At 41.4% G+C, this 14,223-nt stretch overlaps 1 protein-coding gene across 5 annotated transcripts in view; it reads right to left on the bottom strand.

The window, feature by feature from the left end:
• The window catches only part of TBC1D22A (TBC1 domain family member 22A), a 707,108-nt gene that overhangs the window by 616,270 nt on the left and 76,615 nt on the right, over positions 1-14,223 (bottom strand). For all 5 annotated transcript variants that reach the window (XR_012655728.1, XM_032768194.2, XM_032768195.2 and 2 more), the window contains exon 7: positions 11,772-11,834. Coding sequence is in view for 4 of the 5 variants with exons in the window: in XM_032768194.2 (XP_032624085.1) it covers positions 11,772-11,834 (63 nt within the window). In the remaining variant the exon portion in view is untranslated. The remainder of the gene's footprint in view (positions 1-11,771; positions 11,835-14,223) is intronic.

Genomic DNA, 14,223 nt, shown 5'->3' with positions numbered 1-14,223 from the left:
CCTTCCAGCCCTGATATGCTATAATTCTATGAAAAAAGATATATTGGAATTGGGAAAGGTTCAGAAAAGGGCAAAAAAATTATTAGAGATGTGGAACTGCTTCCGTATGAAGAAAGATTAATAAGACTAGGACTTTTCAGCTTGGAAAAGAGACGACTAAGGGGGGATATGATCGAGGTCTATAAAATCATGAGTGGTATAGAGAAAGTAAGTGTTATTTACTCCTTCTCACAATACAAGATCAAGGGCCACCAAATGAAATTAATAAGTACCAGGTTTAAAACAAACACAGGAAAGTATTTTTTCACACAATGCACTGTCAACCTCTGGAACTCCTTGCCAGAGGGTGTTGTGAAGGCCAGTAATGTAATGGGGTTCAGAAGGGAGCTATATAGATTCATGGAAGATTAGCTATTAGCCAGAATGGGCAGGAATGATGTCCCTAGACTGTTTGCCAGAAGCTGGGATTGGGTGACAGGGCATGGATCATTTGATGATAACCGGTCTTTTCATTCCCTTTGAGGCACCTGCCATTGGCCACTGTCAGAGGACAAGATCTGGGCTTGATGGACCTTTGGTCTGACCCAGAATGGCCACTCTTATGTAAAACAAATCTTTGTAACAATTTACTTTTGACATTAATAGATTTCTTTCTAAACCTTCCCTTACACAAACACTTATTCTTGGTCCATCACAAACCTTCCTTTTCTCATAAAAATGCTTGAGAGAATAGTTTTTGGCTCTCTAGTGTCGTTTTTTTATGCAAGAATATCCTCAACTGATTTCAGTACTTGTTCATTGTTGGATACAGTACTGAAACTGCTCTCATACATTTAAATTAGTGACTTTTTTTCTGCTACTTTTTTCTCCTATCCCCTTCCTCATTCTTCTCAACTTTAATGCTGTCTTCAACACACTCACAAAGATAAAGCTGAGCTGTGCAGGAGGCAGAGCCTTCTTGGGGGCCAGTCCAAGACTGAACAGATTCCCACCGGAAATAAGGATCATCAGAGACTTCAATACCTTGCACTCCAAGTGCAAGGCACACTTCTTTGACCTCTCTAATACAGTGTGTACATTAAAAAACAGTACCAAAATAACACACTACGTAGCACACAATCCAATCCTGTTGGAAAGAGAAAGAGATGGACCAAGACATGACAGACAGTTACATAATTTAATGCACTATTGGAAGATACTCAGATATTACGATGATAAAGGTATAAGAACCTATACAAAATTACATCCAAGGGCTTGTCTACAGAAACATTTAATTTGCAGCAAGCTGGCATATGAATCTACCTCTCACCACCCTGCAGCGAATTAGTTTACCATGTGGACCTTGCTGACGCACATTAACAGTTGGTTAATGCACTTTGATCTAGTCCTGTTTCAAAGCAGACTAAGTATTTAATCCTGAGTTTCGAAACACAGTTGGCATGGTAAGATGCTTTAAAAATTAAGTTTTATTGAACCATGCAATTGTTATCTTTGAATCAAAGTAGAAAATATACGTCAATGCAGTTAAAATTTGTTAAAAACTCACACTATTAAAATATGAGGAGAGTCAATTATTCAAAAAACAATTCCTCATTTGAACTGTATAACCTGCCAAAATAATAATAATAATAATCATCATCCCCACCACCACCACCACCACAAAAACTAGGAACTAAAAGTCAAGACACTGGACTACAAACTAGTTACGACACAGTATGTACCAAGTCAATTATGTACCAACTCAATACCACAAATTCTAAAACTATTTTTCCAGTGTAAGATGCCACAGCATTTGCTCTTTTTAGATTTACATGACCATATTAATATGGTAGTGCACTTTTATAATATGAAATGATTTCCTGTTCAGTTTGTAATTTACACTTCAAGTATTACATTTGTTAGAAAATAGGAGTGTATCAACAGTTCATCCACCTCATTAGAATTATATTAATTTACATTCATCTTGATCTTGTGTTCAAATCACTGAACAGTAGGTGACTTGCTAGACAGGAGGTGACTTGGGCATAAAGCATTTTAATTTGAATTGGTTTAATCTGGATTTTGTTAAGGAGTTTTTCTTTCCCCTCTAAATCATAGTTTTCTCAATCAAAACCTTGAAGCTCTAAAACAGATCTTGAACTGCTGTATTTGACTCTAATGGCTACACTAACATTTAAGGTAATTCTATGTTTATATTGAAACCATGACTGTTTTTTGCACATGACCCTGCAATCGTTCAACACTAAGATAAAAGAAAATACTTTCAAAACACTAAGGTTCTGATCCAGTACGTGGTATAATTCCACTGACTTCAGTGAGACCACTTTTACATGCTTACAGCAGCACACCTACTTCAGCGTTTCACTGGATCAGAGCCTAACTCACAGGCACATTAAATTACAAGGAGCAATCCTGGACTGGCAGGGTAAAAATATTAGATAATTTTTCATACCACAGTTTCTTTTCTGAAATAAAATGATCTAAGTGTTCCAAAACTGTAGGAGGTTAAATAAAAAAAATTCCTATAAAATCATTTACAAAAAAATCTCAGATAAATTTCCTCTTTACCATTCCTCTCTCTAGAAATGGTACTGCAGATATAATATAGGGATAGTTCAAATGTTTAATATTTACCTTTCTATATGCCTTTATCTATTGCAAAACCTTTTATGTATTTTTAATCTGTCCCCATCTTTTCCCCAAGAACCCTTTCTTTGAGCTTTTTTTTAAATTCTTTTTCCTTCATCCTTATTGTGTTATCTAAATTCTTGCTCCACTCTTTTGTCCATATCTTCTGTCTTTAACCTATGCTATCTGTTTTATTTTACTCTTCTCGCTCTCTCTTCTCTTCACTGAAACAAGTGGTCAGTTAAATAAAACAGGATATAGAACTGGGACTGCTCCTCTACCCTGGAATGTCTGGTTACCCTAAACTAAAGCAGAGCTGGTAAACTGCTGATCAAAACACATAGGAGAATGGTAAAAATGGAAAGATGAATTGGTCCCCCTGCCAATTTTCTTCCCAGTACCCAAAACCAGAGGATCTAATGAAAATCATAGCATACTGGGAATAATACCTCAACTAGAAGGTAGGGAAGGTGGGGCAGTGCCTTAAATACACATGGGGGTTGGGACATGTAAAGCCAATGGGTGGCAGGAAGTGCTCAAGAAAGCTCTCCCATTTCCAAGGCAAGATCTCTGCATGTGCTCTAGGATGGGAAAGGAAGGAATAAATAGAGGGTAAAAGGCAACAGTACAGGTGAGCGTGCTTTCCACTCCATTCCTTAGGATTCCAGAGATTGGTCACGTATCCACCATTCAAACACCCACCTCCACGGAGAGAGGACATTTGACTGGAGCAGCAAGTAGGGGGATTTTTTGAACTGTAGCCAATTTGCTATCAAAATGAGCCGAAAGGTGGAAAAATGAATTATGAGATAAGTAAACTCAAAAACTCACAAAAATGTGTCCTATTGCCAACTTTATTACAGGTGGAGCTGGTAGCACCACCTATTAAGGTTGCCCAACTCCTCCCACTACAAGTCCGTTTTTCAGTTGCAAAATTTGCCAAAGTTTAATCATTTTAACTGAAATTTAACACATCAACTATCTGCCTTAGGCTGGATTCCTGCCCCCCCAATTTCAGCCATTTCCAAGAAAGAGGCTAGGGAAATAACATGTTTTTTCCCAAGTTAAAAAAAAAATGCATCCACTCATTTTGCATGCCTACTTTGAGATTCCTAGGACGTGATTTTTCAGAATACTTAACATCTACAAAACTTCATATATTTATAAACATAGCTCCCATTGACTTCAATTCCAGTTATGAGTGTTCAGTGCTGCTGCAAATCAGATCCCAAGGTCTCAAGTCAAGCACCACAGAAGTGAGGAACACACAATTAGGGACCATCTGTGAAGTCTGATTTAAAAGACCAAGTTAGCATCACAAGGGAACATTGTGACAGAAGCACGAATAGAATCTATTTCTCCAAGGCAGCATTCAACTGTCTGAGCCATGAGAACAGTTTTATTAACACAACAGAACCTTCCTTCTCTTCCTACGTTTATCTCATTTCACTACACATCTGCCAATTTCTACCAACAAAAGAGGCAGTGGTCCAATGGACAACGGCCTCCTTCACTACACAGCCCTCATTCATCTCCAGAGCAGGTCCATTCTGTGAAGCGAATGACGCAAGGGTCCAAGCAGAAAAAAATAAGATTGTATAACACATATGTACAAGGGGGCCAAATCAAATCAATTATGGTGGGTAACCATAATTCTAGCATTTCCTTAACTTTGTAATCTTAATTATGTTTAACATACGCTTTTGTGTAATACACACAGCAATTTTATTTTAATCTGAACAACATTTTACAAGAGAATAAGGGAAAATCTACAGAAAACCAAAATTGATATGGTGATGCTGTATAAAAGGGAAGGTGACCATCTACACTAATGTGGTCACAACTTTTACAAAATTGGGATAAACCTTGTACAAAATGCCTTATGAGGTATCATTGAAAAGGTTATGATCTGCTGTATATCATCTCATTACAATGGATGTATTGATACTGTGCATGGAGTTCTGAAATTCTGCTGTATGTTTGTGACTCAAACACGTTGTGGTCTGAGAAACGCCCACAGGTTAGCACTTTAGAAATAACAGAGGAGCCGTAAATAAGGATGTCTCTATGTCAACCCCGAGAACATCTCAGATGACACCATGTAGGCAAAAGTGCAAGCTAAAATGTGCAATTTGTATGAAGGGCTGGTGGACGAGCATGTAGGGCATTGGAGCTGTGTGCCCCAGCACCTAAACCCATGACAGCTGATGATTTTTCCAGGAAAGGGGGGCCAAGATATAAAAAGGTGGGAACAAAAGGCCCCTTGCCACCTCTTTCCTACCACATCTCTGGACTGTGGAACTCTTACAAAGGAAATTTTAAACAAAGGACTGAGGTCCCCAGAACCATTCTGGGAAACCAGAGAGACTTATAGAAACAAGCAGATATAACATCCCTGCTAGCATTTTGGATTTATAAACTCTAATTCATCTGTAATGTACTTTAACCTCTGAAAGAGCTCATCTCTTTTCTTAGTAAGTTAACTAAAGATTTATTAACTAAGGATTGGGTACAGCAGGGGTAGGCAACCTATGGCACGCATGCCAAAGGCAGTACGCAAGCTGATTTTAAGTGGCACTCACACTGCCCAGGTCCTGGCCACTGGTCTAGGGGAGGCTTTGATGCCGGCCTGGGGTCCCAGCCGCCTCCCCAGGGCTCTGCAAACTCCCCCAGCCGTGGCCCACTGGCCTCAGCCTGGGGCAGTGAAAGGTGCAGACAGGGGCAAGAGGGAGTGCAGCTCAACACCCCCACCTTTAAAATATCCCAGTACAATGGAGCTGGAACAATTAAGTCCTGATTTGCTGCTTACATCACTATCACACCACGTGAAACAGCGCACTGCGTTTGACGTTGTCCATGCCATCTGCAACAATCTTTTTTTCCCCCACTGTAAGTTGATGGGTACATTTGACGAAATGTCAGCTCCTAAGGAAACAAAGTTAGATGTCCGTTCATTTCAGCCTTTTTCGACAGACATTTGGATTTATTCAAAAGGACCATGCTGTTAGTGCTTTCTGTTCTGAAAGTGTTGTTTATTGCACATCAAGTGTTCGACGACATTTTCAAATGAAGCACAAGAAAACCTTTCTTGACAAAGCAGACAAGACTGAATTGATCAAAAAGACAGTAGCAGGATATGAGAAGCAAAGCAGTGTTTTTAAATGCTTAAATGTAAGTAAAAAACAAGCCACAGAAGGAAGACACAAGATTGCACAGTGTACTGCAAAAAACGGAAAGCGGTTTACAGATGGAAAAAATAAAAGTTTTTTTCAGCAGTTCGGAGGTTTTGTTCAATGATTTGCCAGATAGGATCACATCTTTATCTAGAATAAAAGAAATACCTGTCTCTACCCTAACAGTTGAGAGAGACAAGCGAAATGGCAGAAAACATTAATGAAAAGTAGACAACTGCATTAAAAGACAGCAGTGTTTAGCGTTGCAGTTGATGAGAGCGTGGATATAAATGACATTCCACGTTTGGCAGCTGTTGAAAGATATCGTGCTTCCAGTGAAATCCAAGAGGAACTTTGTTGCCTAAAACCCCTGGATGGAACAACAAAGGGGGAAGATATAGTGGAAAGTTTTGTAAACCATTTTGAAGCATGAGGAGCTGACATCAGAAAAATAGTGTGTGTGACAACAGATGGTGCTCCTGCCATGGTCGGACAACAGAAGGGATTTGTAAAGTTACTTGAAGATCAAATTGGCCGCCTGACAATCAAATTTCATTGTATCAACCATTAAGAAAATCTATGCGCTAAAATTTCTAATTCAGAGCTTAATAATGTGATGAATACAGTGATGCCAATTGTGAATTTCCTTGTTGCTCGATCTGCTTTGACTCACAGTTTCAAGCACTGATAGAAGAGATGGACAGTGCCTATAACGACATTCCACTTCACAGCAACATTCGGTGGCTAAGTTGTGGCAAGGTTTTGGTGTGCTTTGTAAACTGTTTTGATGCAATCAAGCCCTTTTTGTCAGAAAAAGGATAGAACTACCCCGATCTGGATGATGACAAATGGCTAGGTAAGCTCATGTTTCTAACTGATATCACTGCTCACCTGAACGAACTCAACCTGTCTCCAGGATGCAGGGCAAACAGTTCTAGATCTTTATGAAGCCTGGAAGGCATTTGTTGTAAAACTTAAATATCCCGAGAAAAAACTGCTACTTTCACTACTTCTAGCAAATAAAAGAGCTATCAACACATTGCAGTGACAATGAGATTGGAATATACATGCAAGAACAGGAATCAGAATTTTCTGACAGATTTCAGGACTTCCAGTGATTTGGCCAATGTTTTCTTTTCTAATTAAATCTGAAAAGTGCAACAAAAGCGACTTGGATTTGTGTGTATTTCAGAGAATGAGTGGTGAAGATTTCGAAATGCAGCTCATTCAGTTAAAAAACTCAGAATTGTGAGCATGAAAGTTTGGAGTTCTGCGGAGTGCACCTGAACCTACCGAGAGAGATCATGGGGCCTCTATTCTGACCTGCTGGACGTCTCTGCCAGTGAAATTTAACTGTTTGAAGAAAATTGCGTTTGCAATGCTTTCAGAATTTGGATCCAGACACCTGTGTGAACAGGTATTTTCACACATGAAATCTGTCCTCTGTCCCTCTCAGAGCCAGTTAACAACCTATCACTCAGAAGCCTGTGTGCAGCTTTAAGTATCCAAATACATGCTAGACATTGGAAAACTCAGCAAGGAAAAGCAAGCGCAAGGATCACACCAGTGATAAGATCTGCATTTTAATTTAATTTTAAATGAAGCTTCTTAAACATTTTGAAAACCTTATTTACTTTACATACAACAATAGTTTAGTTATATATTATAGACTTAGGGTATGGCTACACTTGCAGCTGTACAGTGCTGGGAGTTATAGCTGTCTTCGTACAGCTGTGTAGGTAACGTGCTGCAGTGTGGCCACACTGACAGCTACCAGCGTTGCAGTGCGGCCACATTTGCAGTGCTGTTGGGAGTGGCTGAATAGGCATTCTGGGATACCTCCGAATACATCTGGAGGCCAATTACAGCGCTTTTGGTGGCCACACTGGCAAAGCAGCGCTGCATCACCAGCGCTGCAATCGTTATACCCCAGGCAGAGCAGGAGTACAGCCAGCGCTGCAGCCAGGGAGATGCAGCGCTGTGCCTTGCAAGTGTGGACGGTGAGTAAGTTGCAGTGCTGTAAACCCACCACCAGTGCTGCAACTCTCCAGTGTAGCCAAGCCCTTATAGAAAAAGGCCTTCTAAAAACATTAAAATTTATTACTGGCATGCAAAACCTCAAATTAGAGTGAATAAATCAAGATTCGGCACATCACTTCTGAAAGGTTGCCAACCCCTGGGGTACAGCATTATTTTTGGTGTGTGATCCGAAGTATCTATTGACCTAGGTAAGTGAATAGCCGCCTGGGCCTGGAAGAACCTAATGTGTGGTGAATTTGGTATTAATAAGTCTCATTATAAAGTCCATTTTGCCTGGATGGTAATAAGTGCCTGGAATGCCAAAGGATACGGTCTGTATTGTGTGGTAAAACTAGTATAGTGGTCCAGCAGTGAACCTTTACTGCTGAGTTGGTGAAATCAAATGATAGAATATACCACCAGTTTGGGGTAGTGTCTGCCTTATTTTCTGACAGTCTGCCCTGAGTTTGGCTCTCTCAGTTGTGACCCATTCCAGATACGGTGACAGATATACTTGCTATAAAAATTACTTTAAGTGGAATAAAAACAAGATCTGCAAGTGAGTTAGTAGTCACATTCAATCCTGGACGCCCCATCATCTCTGGAATTGGCACTTTCACTGAAGGACTGTCCGGATATGTGGACTCTCTACTCAGATCCTACGCCATCACCCTACTCCCAGCTATCACCGTGACACCACTGATTTCCTGAGAAAACTACAATGCTTTGGTGATCTTCCAGAAAACACCATCCTAGCCACCATGGATGTGGAGGCTCTCTACGTAAACATCCCACACACAGCTGGAATACAAGCTGTCAGGAACAGTATCCCTGATGATGACACAGAACAACTGGCTGCTGAGCTCTGCGACTTTATCCTCATGCACAGTTATTTCAAATTTGGTGACAACAAACACCTCCAGACCAGTGGCACCACCATGGGCACCCGCATGGCCCCACAATATGCCAACATTTTTATGGTTGACCTGGAACAACGCTTCCTCAGCTCTTGTCCACTCATGACCCTTCTCTACCTACGCTATATTGATGACATCATCATCATCGGGACCCATGGGAAGGAGACTCTGGAAAAATTCCACCACGATTTCAACAGCTTCCACCCCATCTCAAACCTCAGCCTGGACCAATCTACATGGGAGGTCCACTTCCTAGACACCACGGTACAAATAAGTGATGGTCACGTTAACATCACTCTATACCGAAAATCCACCAACCGCTATGCCTATCTTCATGCCTCCAGCTTCCATCCCGGACACAACACAATATCCATCATCTACAGCCAAGCGCTGAGGTATAACTGCATTTGCTCGAACCCCTCAGACAGACCGACCAACACCTACATGATCTTCACCAAGCATTCTCAAAACTACGATACCCGCACAAGGAAATAAGGAAACAAATCAACAGAGCCAGACATGTTAACCAGAAAAGCCTCCTGCTACACAGACAAGCCCAAGAAATGAAGTCAACAGAGACTCTACACTGGCCATCACCTTTACAGTCCTCAAGCTAAAACCTCCTCCAACGCATCACCACGATGCGATCTACGCAGGATCTGGATTACCCGTCCTGGACAAGCGAGAAATTCGCTCGTTCTGTTGCACACAGGCCCTTGGGAGCTTCAGGGCCGAGGTCCCGTGGGTGGCGCCCACCAGGACACCCGCAAACCAAACCGGCTCACACAGCGAGTGCAGCTTCTCGCGAAGAGCCCCAGACACAGGGTACGAAGGAGCACCGTAGTGGAAACTCGGAACTCAGAGAAGGCACGCAATCCCATGCAACAAAACTCTTGAGGTAGGCACCAATTGGCCGCCGTGCATTGGCACCGACAACACTGATTTTATCGAGTCCATGCAACAAACCTTGATACCAACTCTCCCCACATATTTACACCAGCGACACCATCACAGGACCTAACCAGATCAGCCACAACATCACCCATTCATTCACCTGCATATCCACCAATGTAATATACATCATCATGTGCCAGCAATGCCCCTCTGCTATGTACATTGGCAAAACTGGACAATCACCACGTAAAAGGATAAATGGACACAAGTCAGAAATTAGGAATGGTAATATACAAAAACCTGTAAGAGAACACTCCAACCTCCCTGGACACACACGAGCAGATTTAAAGGTAGCCATCCTGTAGCAAAAAAACTTCAGGACCAGACTTCAAAGAGAAACTGCTGAACTTCAGTTTATTTGGCAATTTGACAACATTAGCTCAGGATTAAACAAAGACTGTGAATGGTTAGCCAACTACAAAAGCAGTTTCTCCTCCCTTGGTGTTCACACCTCAACTGCTAGAAGAGGGCCTCATCCTCCCTGACTGAACCTCGTTATCTCTAGATGGATTCTTGCCTGCATACTTATACCTGCCTCTGGAAATTTCCACTACATGCATCTCACAAAGTGGGTATTCACCCAAGAAAGCTTATGCTCCAAAACATCTGTTAGCCTATAAGGTGCCACAGGACTCTTTGTCGCTTTATTCAAGTCTTGGTGCACCAGAAATTATAGAAACAAGAGGGCATAGTGACGTTCCAAGTGTTCACATGTAATTTTTTGCCTTAAAAAACTTTTTTCCCCAAAACATGAGTGACATCACAGTAAAGAATGCTTCTACTTTGAAACATGACTAAAATGGCATTGTAGGCATTCCATATCAAATGTGCTCAATTTACAAGAAAAAAAATATTTGGAATTTTAAATTTTATTTTGGGAGGTATGATGCATTTTGGGGAAGAGCATGGGATGGGGTTGAGAAGAGTCTACTGGGTTTGGTTATTTGTTTTTTAACTGTCAGGACTGCTAATCCAACTTGGACTCAAAGACAAAATGAATTCCTTCCCTCACATATCACAATTAGTAACAGACGTCCTCCAGATGAAATTAAGCCCTCATTTACAACCTGCGTAACCCCTCTGTCTTCAGACTATGCACTCACAACAGTTGCTGTGCAAGAACAGAATTCAGCTCACTCAGTATTAGCTTTGCAGTGCTAACTGAAATAAAAAGAAAAAAGGCATTTTTTTCACTAAAGGGAACTCATAAATTTTTTCAATATACACAGGGAGCAGACCCATTGAATAAAAAGATCCCATGTTTTTAGTCTGTTTTCAAGTACAACACTTATATTTAGGCCAAAGATGTCCACTGTAAAGATTTTAAGGGGTTCAAAGGAACACTTGTATTCCATGATAATATTTATAACCTACAAACAGCAACTGAAAAGAGTTTAACAGCGAAGAAAAAACAAAGTATTTAGACCGGATATGTAGGAATCTATTTTACGTTTCTAATGAAATATTTGTAATTACTTTCTTTAAAAGTACAACACTATGTATCTATGTAATATTTAAGTATTACAGACAGAACAGTTTTAAATTACTGGGGGTGGAAACCAGAGACATTAATAACTAAAACAAACCAAAACCAAAACTAACCTAGGAGGAGGAACAACCAATAACGCAAGAGAATGGAATATAAAAAATAAGCCAGGAAAAAAAAAATAATTTGCCATCACAGACTATGCTATCAGACAAAGTGATTTAGAGTAACATTGGGCAGCATGGGATACATGGGTCACGGAAAAGAATGGCATTTGATAAAGTGACCACAGACGATCAAGAAAAATTGTTTATCAAAAAAGCAAATGGAAAAACTCAAACACACTGGGGCTCAGTCCAGACGACCCCATTCATCCCTTTGACCTTTCACTGGTGTTCTCATTTTTTCAACATTATTCACAGGTTGCAACTATATTACGTCTCTATATTGATTATTTGCTTTTCAAGCATTGTTCTCAAGCCAAGATGGCAATCATATGTATAATGTAACTACTAATAAAAAAATATAGCCAGTCTGGGAGTACTAAGAAATTAATTATCTAAACAGCTAAAATTGCTTGACAACAATTCTTACCTCTGTTACTTTGGGTTGAAGTCTTAAAGATTCAGGATTCATACGAGGGATATCTATGTGAATCTAATTGAACAGAAATATTTTAGAAAAGAAATCAGTAAGTACATACAATTTGTTTTTTAACGTTATTGAACTTTCATTTTTTCTTGACTGAGTTTGTTAGAATATGTATATAACCAGAAATGTATCCTGAGACCCTATTCTGCCATCATTGAGAACGGTGGCTTTTAAAAGCTTTTTAGGGCCTGGTCCACACTACATTGTTCGATGTAAACTGCCTTGCATCCATCTATCTAGTTGTGCATATGTCTCAAATTGATCTTCCAGTGCTGTAAATACTCTGTTATGCCAACATCGTTACACCACTTCCCTGAGCAGCGCTGAGCCACAGTCAATGTACTTAGGTCAATAAAGGGTGACTAGATACTCCATTACTTATGTCGACCCCGTCCTCCAGCAGCTTGACAATGCCCCACACCAAACGCTTTGGTTACCACTGTGAACACCATTGCCCAGGAGTCATACAGAAGCGCCCCCTTCCCTTTAAAGTCCAGTGAATTTTTGAAATTACTTTTCCTGATTGCCTGGGCTGGTGATCACACCTAGCAGCTCTCCATTGTTAAGTGCAACAGGCCAGCTGACCATGCTAGCTACACATTCCAGACACGCTCCTGCCTATAACAGACAGGAGATATTGCATCTCCTGGGCGTGTGGAAAGAAGAGGCTCTGCAGGCACAGATCCAATCCAGTGGCAGAAACGTTGACATCTATGAGCAGATTGCTATGGTGATGCAGGAGAAGGGCTACAGCAGGGACCATCAGCAGCATCACATGAAAGCCAAGGAGCTGCGAAAGGCATACAAGAAAGCCAATTGATCCAATGCTGAGTCCCAGATATGCCACTTTTACAAAGAACTGCATTCCATTCTCAGCATCCGCAATAGTACCATGGCTACCTGCAAGGAGCCCGAGTTACAAGCCCCTGCTGTAAACAGCAAAGAGAAGGAGGTGGTGTATTTGTTTTACAATTGCATGGGTTGGGTTTTTTTAAAACAAAACAAAACACTGATTTTGTTAGGGAATAAAATTCTATTATTTGGAACACAATTCATCGTTATTAGTTCACAACATATGCTACCAAGCGCTCAGCAGTTCTGAAAGCAATCAGTTACCCTTTATTGCACAATGTGACACAGCTCATAGGATCATTCACAAACAAAATTAATAGTTGCTTTGACAATGTAAAACTGCAACATGTACAGGAACCACCACATGATTCCTACCAGCCACAAAAGAGCACATTACAGAACCGTATACTATTCTGTCTCACTGTTAAAATGGTCTTTCAAAGCCTCCCTGAGCCACATAGCTCCATGTTGAGCTCTTCTAATATCCTTTGTATCTGGCTGCTCAAATTCAGCAGATAGCTACTCGGCTCCTGCCCTCCACTCTGGCAGACACTTTTCTCCCTTTGCTTCACAGATATTATGCAGGACACAGCAGGCAGCTATAACCATTGGATATTTTTCTCACTGAGATCCAGTCTTGTGAGTAAACTGCACCAGTGACATAGGTGCCAACTCCTTGAGTGCTCCATGGCTGGAACACACGAGGGAAGTGGGCAGGGGGGGGAGAAAAACAGTGGATGCTCAACACCCACCAGCCATAGCTGATCAGGGGCACTGTCAAATAGCTTGAAAAGAAGAGTAACAAAAATGATTAAAGGTGTAGAAAACATGGCCTATGAGGGAAGATTGAAAAAAGATGACCAGAGGCAGGGGTGGGGAATGATAATGGTTTTCAAGTACATAAAAGGTTGTTACAAGGAGATGGGAGAATTTTCTCTCTTTAATATCAGAGGATAGAACAAGCAGCAATGTGCTTAAATGCACCAAGGGCAGTTTAGGTTGAACATTAGGAAAAAACTTCTCAACTGTCAGGGTGGTTAAGAACTGGAATAAAATTGCCTAGGGAGGTTGTGGAATCTCCATCATTTCCTAAGCTGCTCATACAAAATCTCTAATCGCCTGTCATGGATGGTCTAGATCAGGGGCAGGCAAACTTTTTGGCCTGAGGGCCACATCAAGATTACGAAACTGTATAGAGGGCCGAGTAGGGAAGGCTGTGCCTCCCCAAACAGCCTGGCCCCCACGCCCTATCCATCCACTCCCACTCCCCAGCCCCAGACTGCCCCCCTCAGAATCCCTGACCCATCCAACCCCCTCCATTCCGTGTCCCCTGACCGCCCCCTCCTGGGACCCCCTGTCCCAACCACCCTCCCATCCCCTATTCAACCCCCTCTGCTCCCTGTCCCCAGACTGCCCTGACCCCTATCCACACCCCCACTCCCTGATAGGCCCCCCGGGACTTCAATGCCTATCCAAGACTTAGTCCTGACTTGAGTGCAGAGGACTGGACTAGAAGGTCCTTTCCAGTCCTATGATTCTATCA

This window comes from Chelonoidis abingdonii, chromosome 1 (genome assembly GCF_003597395.2).
Source record: "Chelonoidis abingdonii isolate Lonesome George chromosome 1, CheloAbing_2.0, whole genome shotgun sequence".
Classification (NCBI taxonomy): Eukaryota; Metazoa; Chordata; order Testudines; family Testudinidae; genus Chelonoidis; species Chelonoidis abingdonii.
The sequence above is the reverse complement of the archived record's forward strand: the minus strand, read 5'-3'. Positions and strand labels throughout refer to the sequence as shown.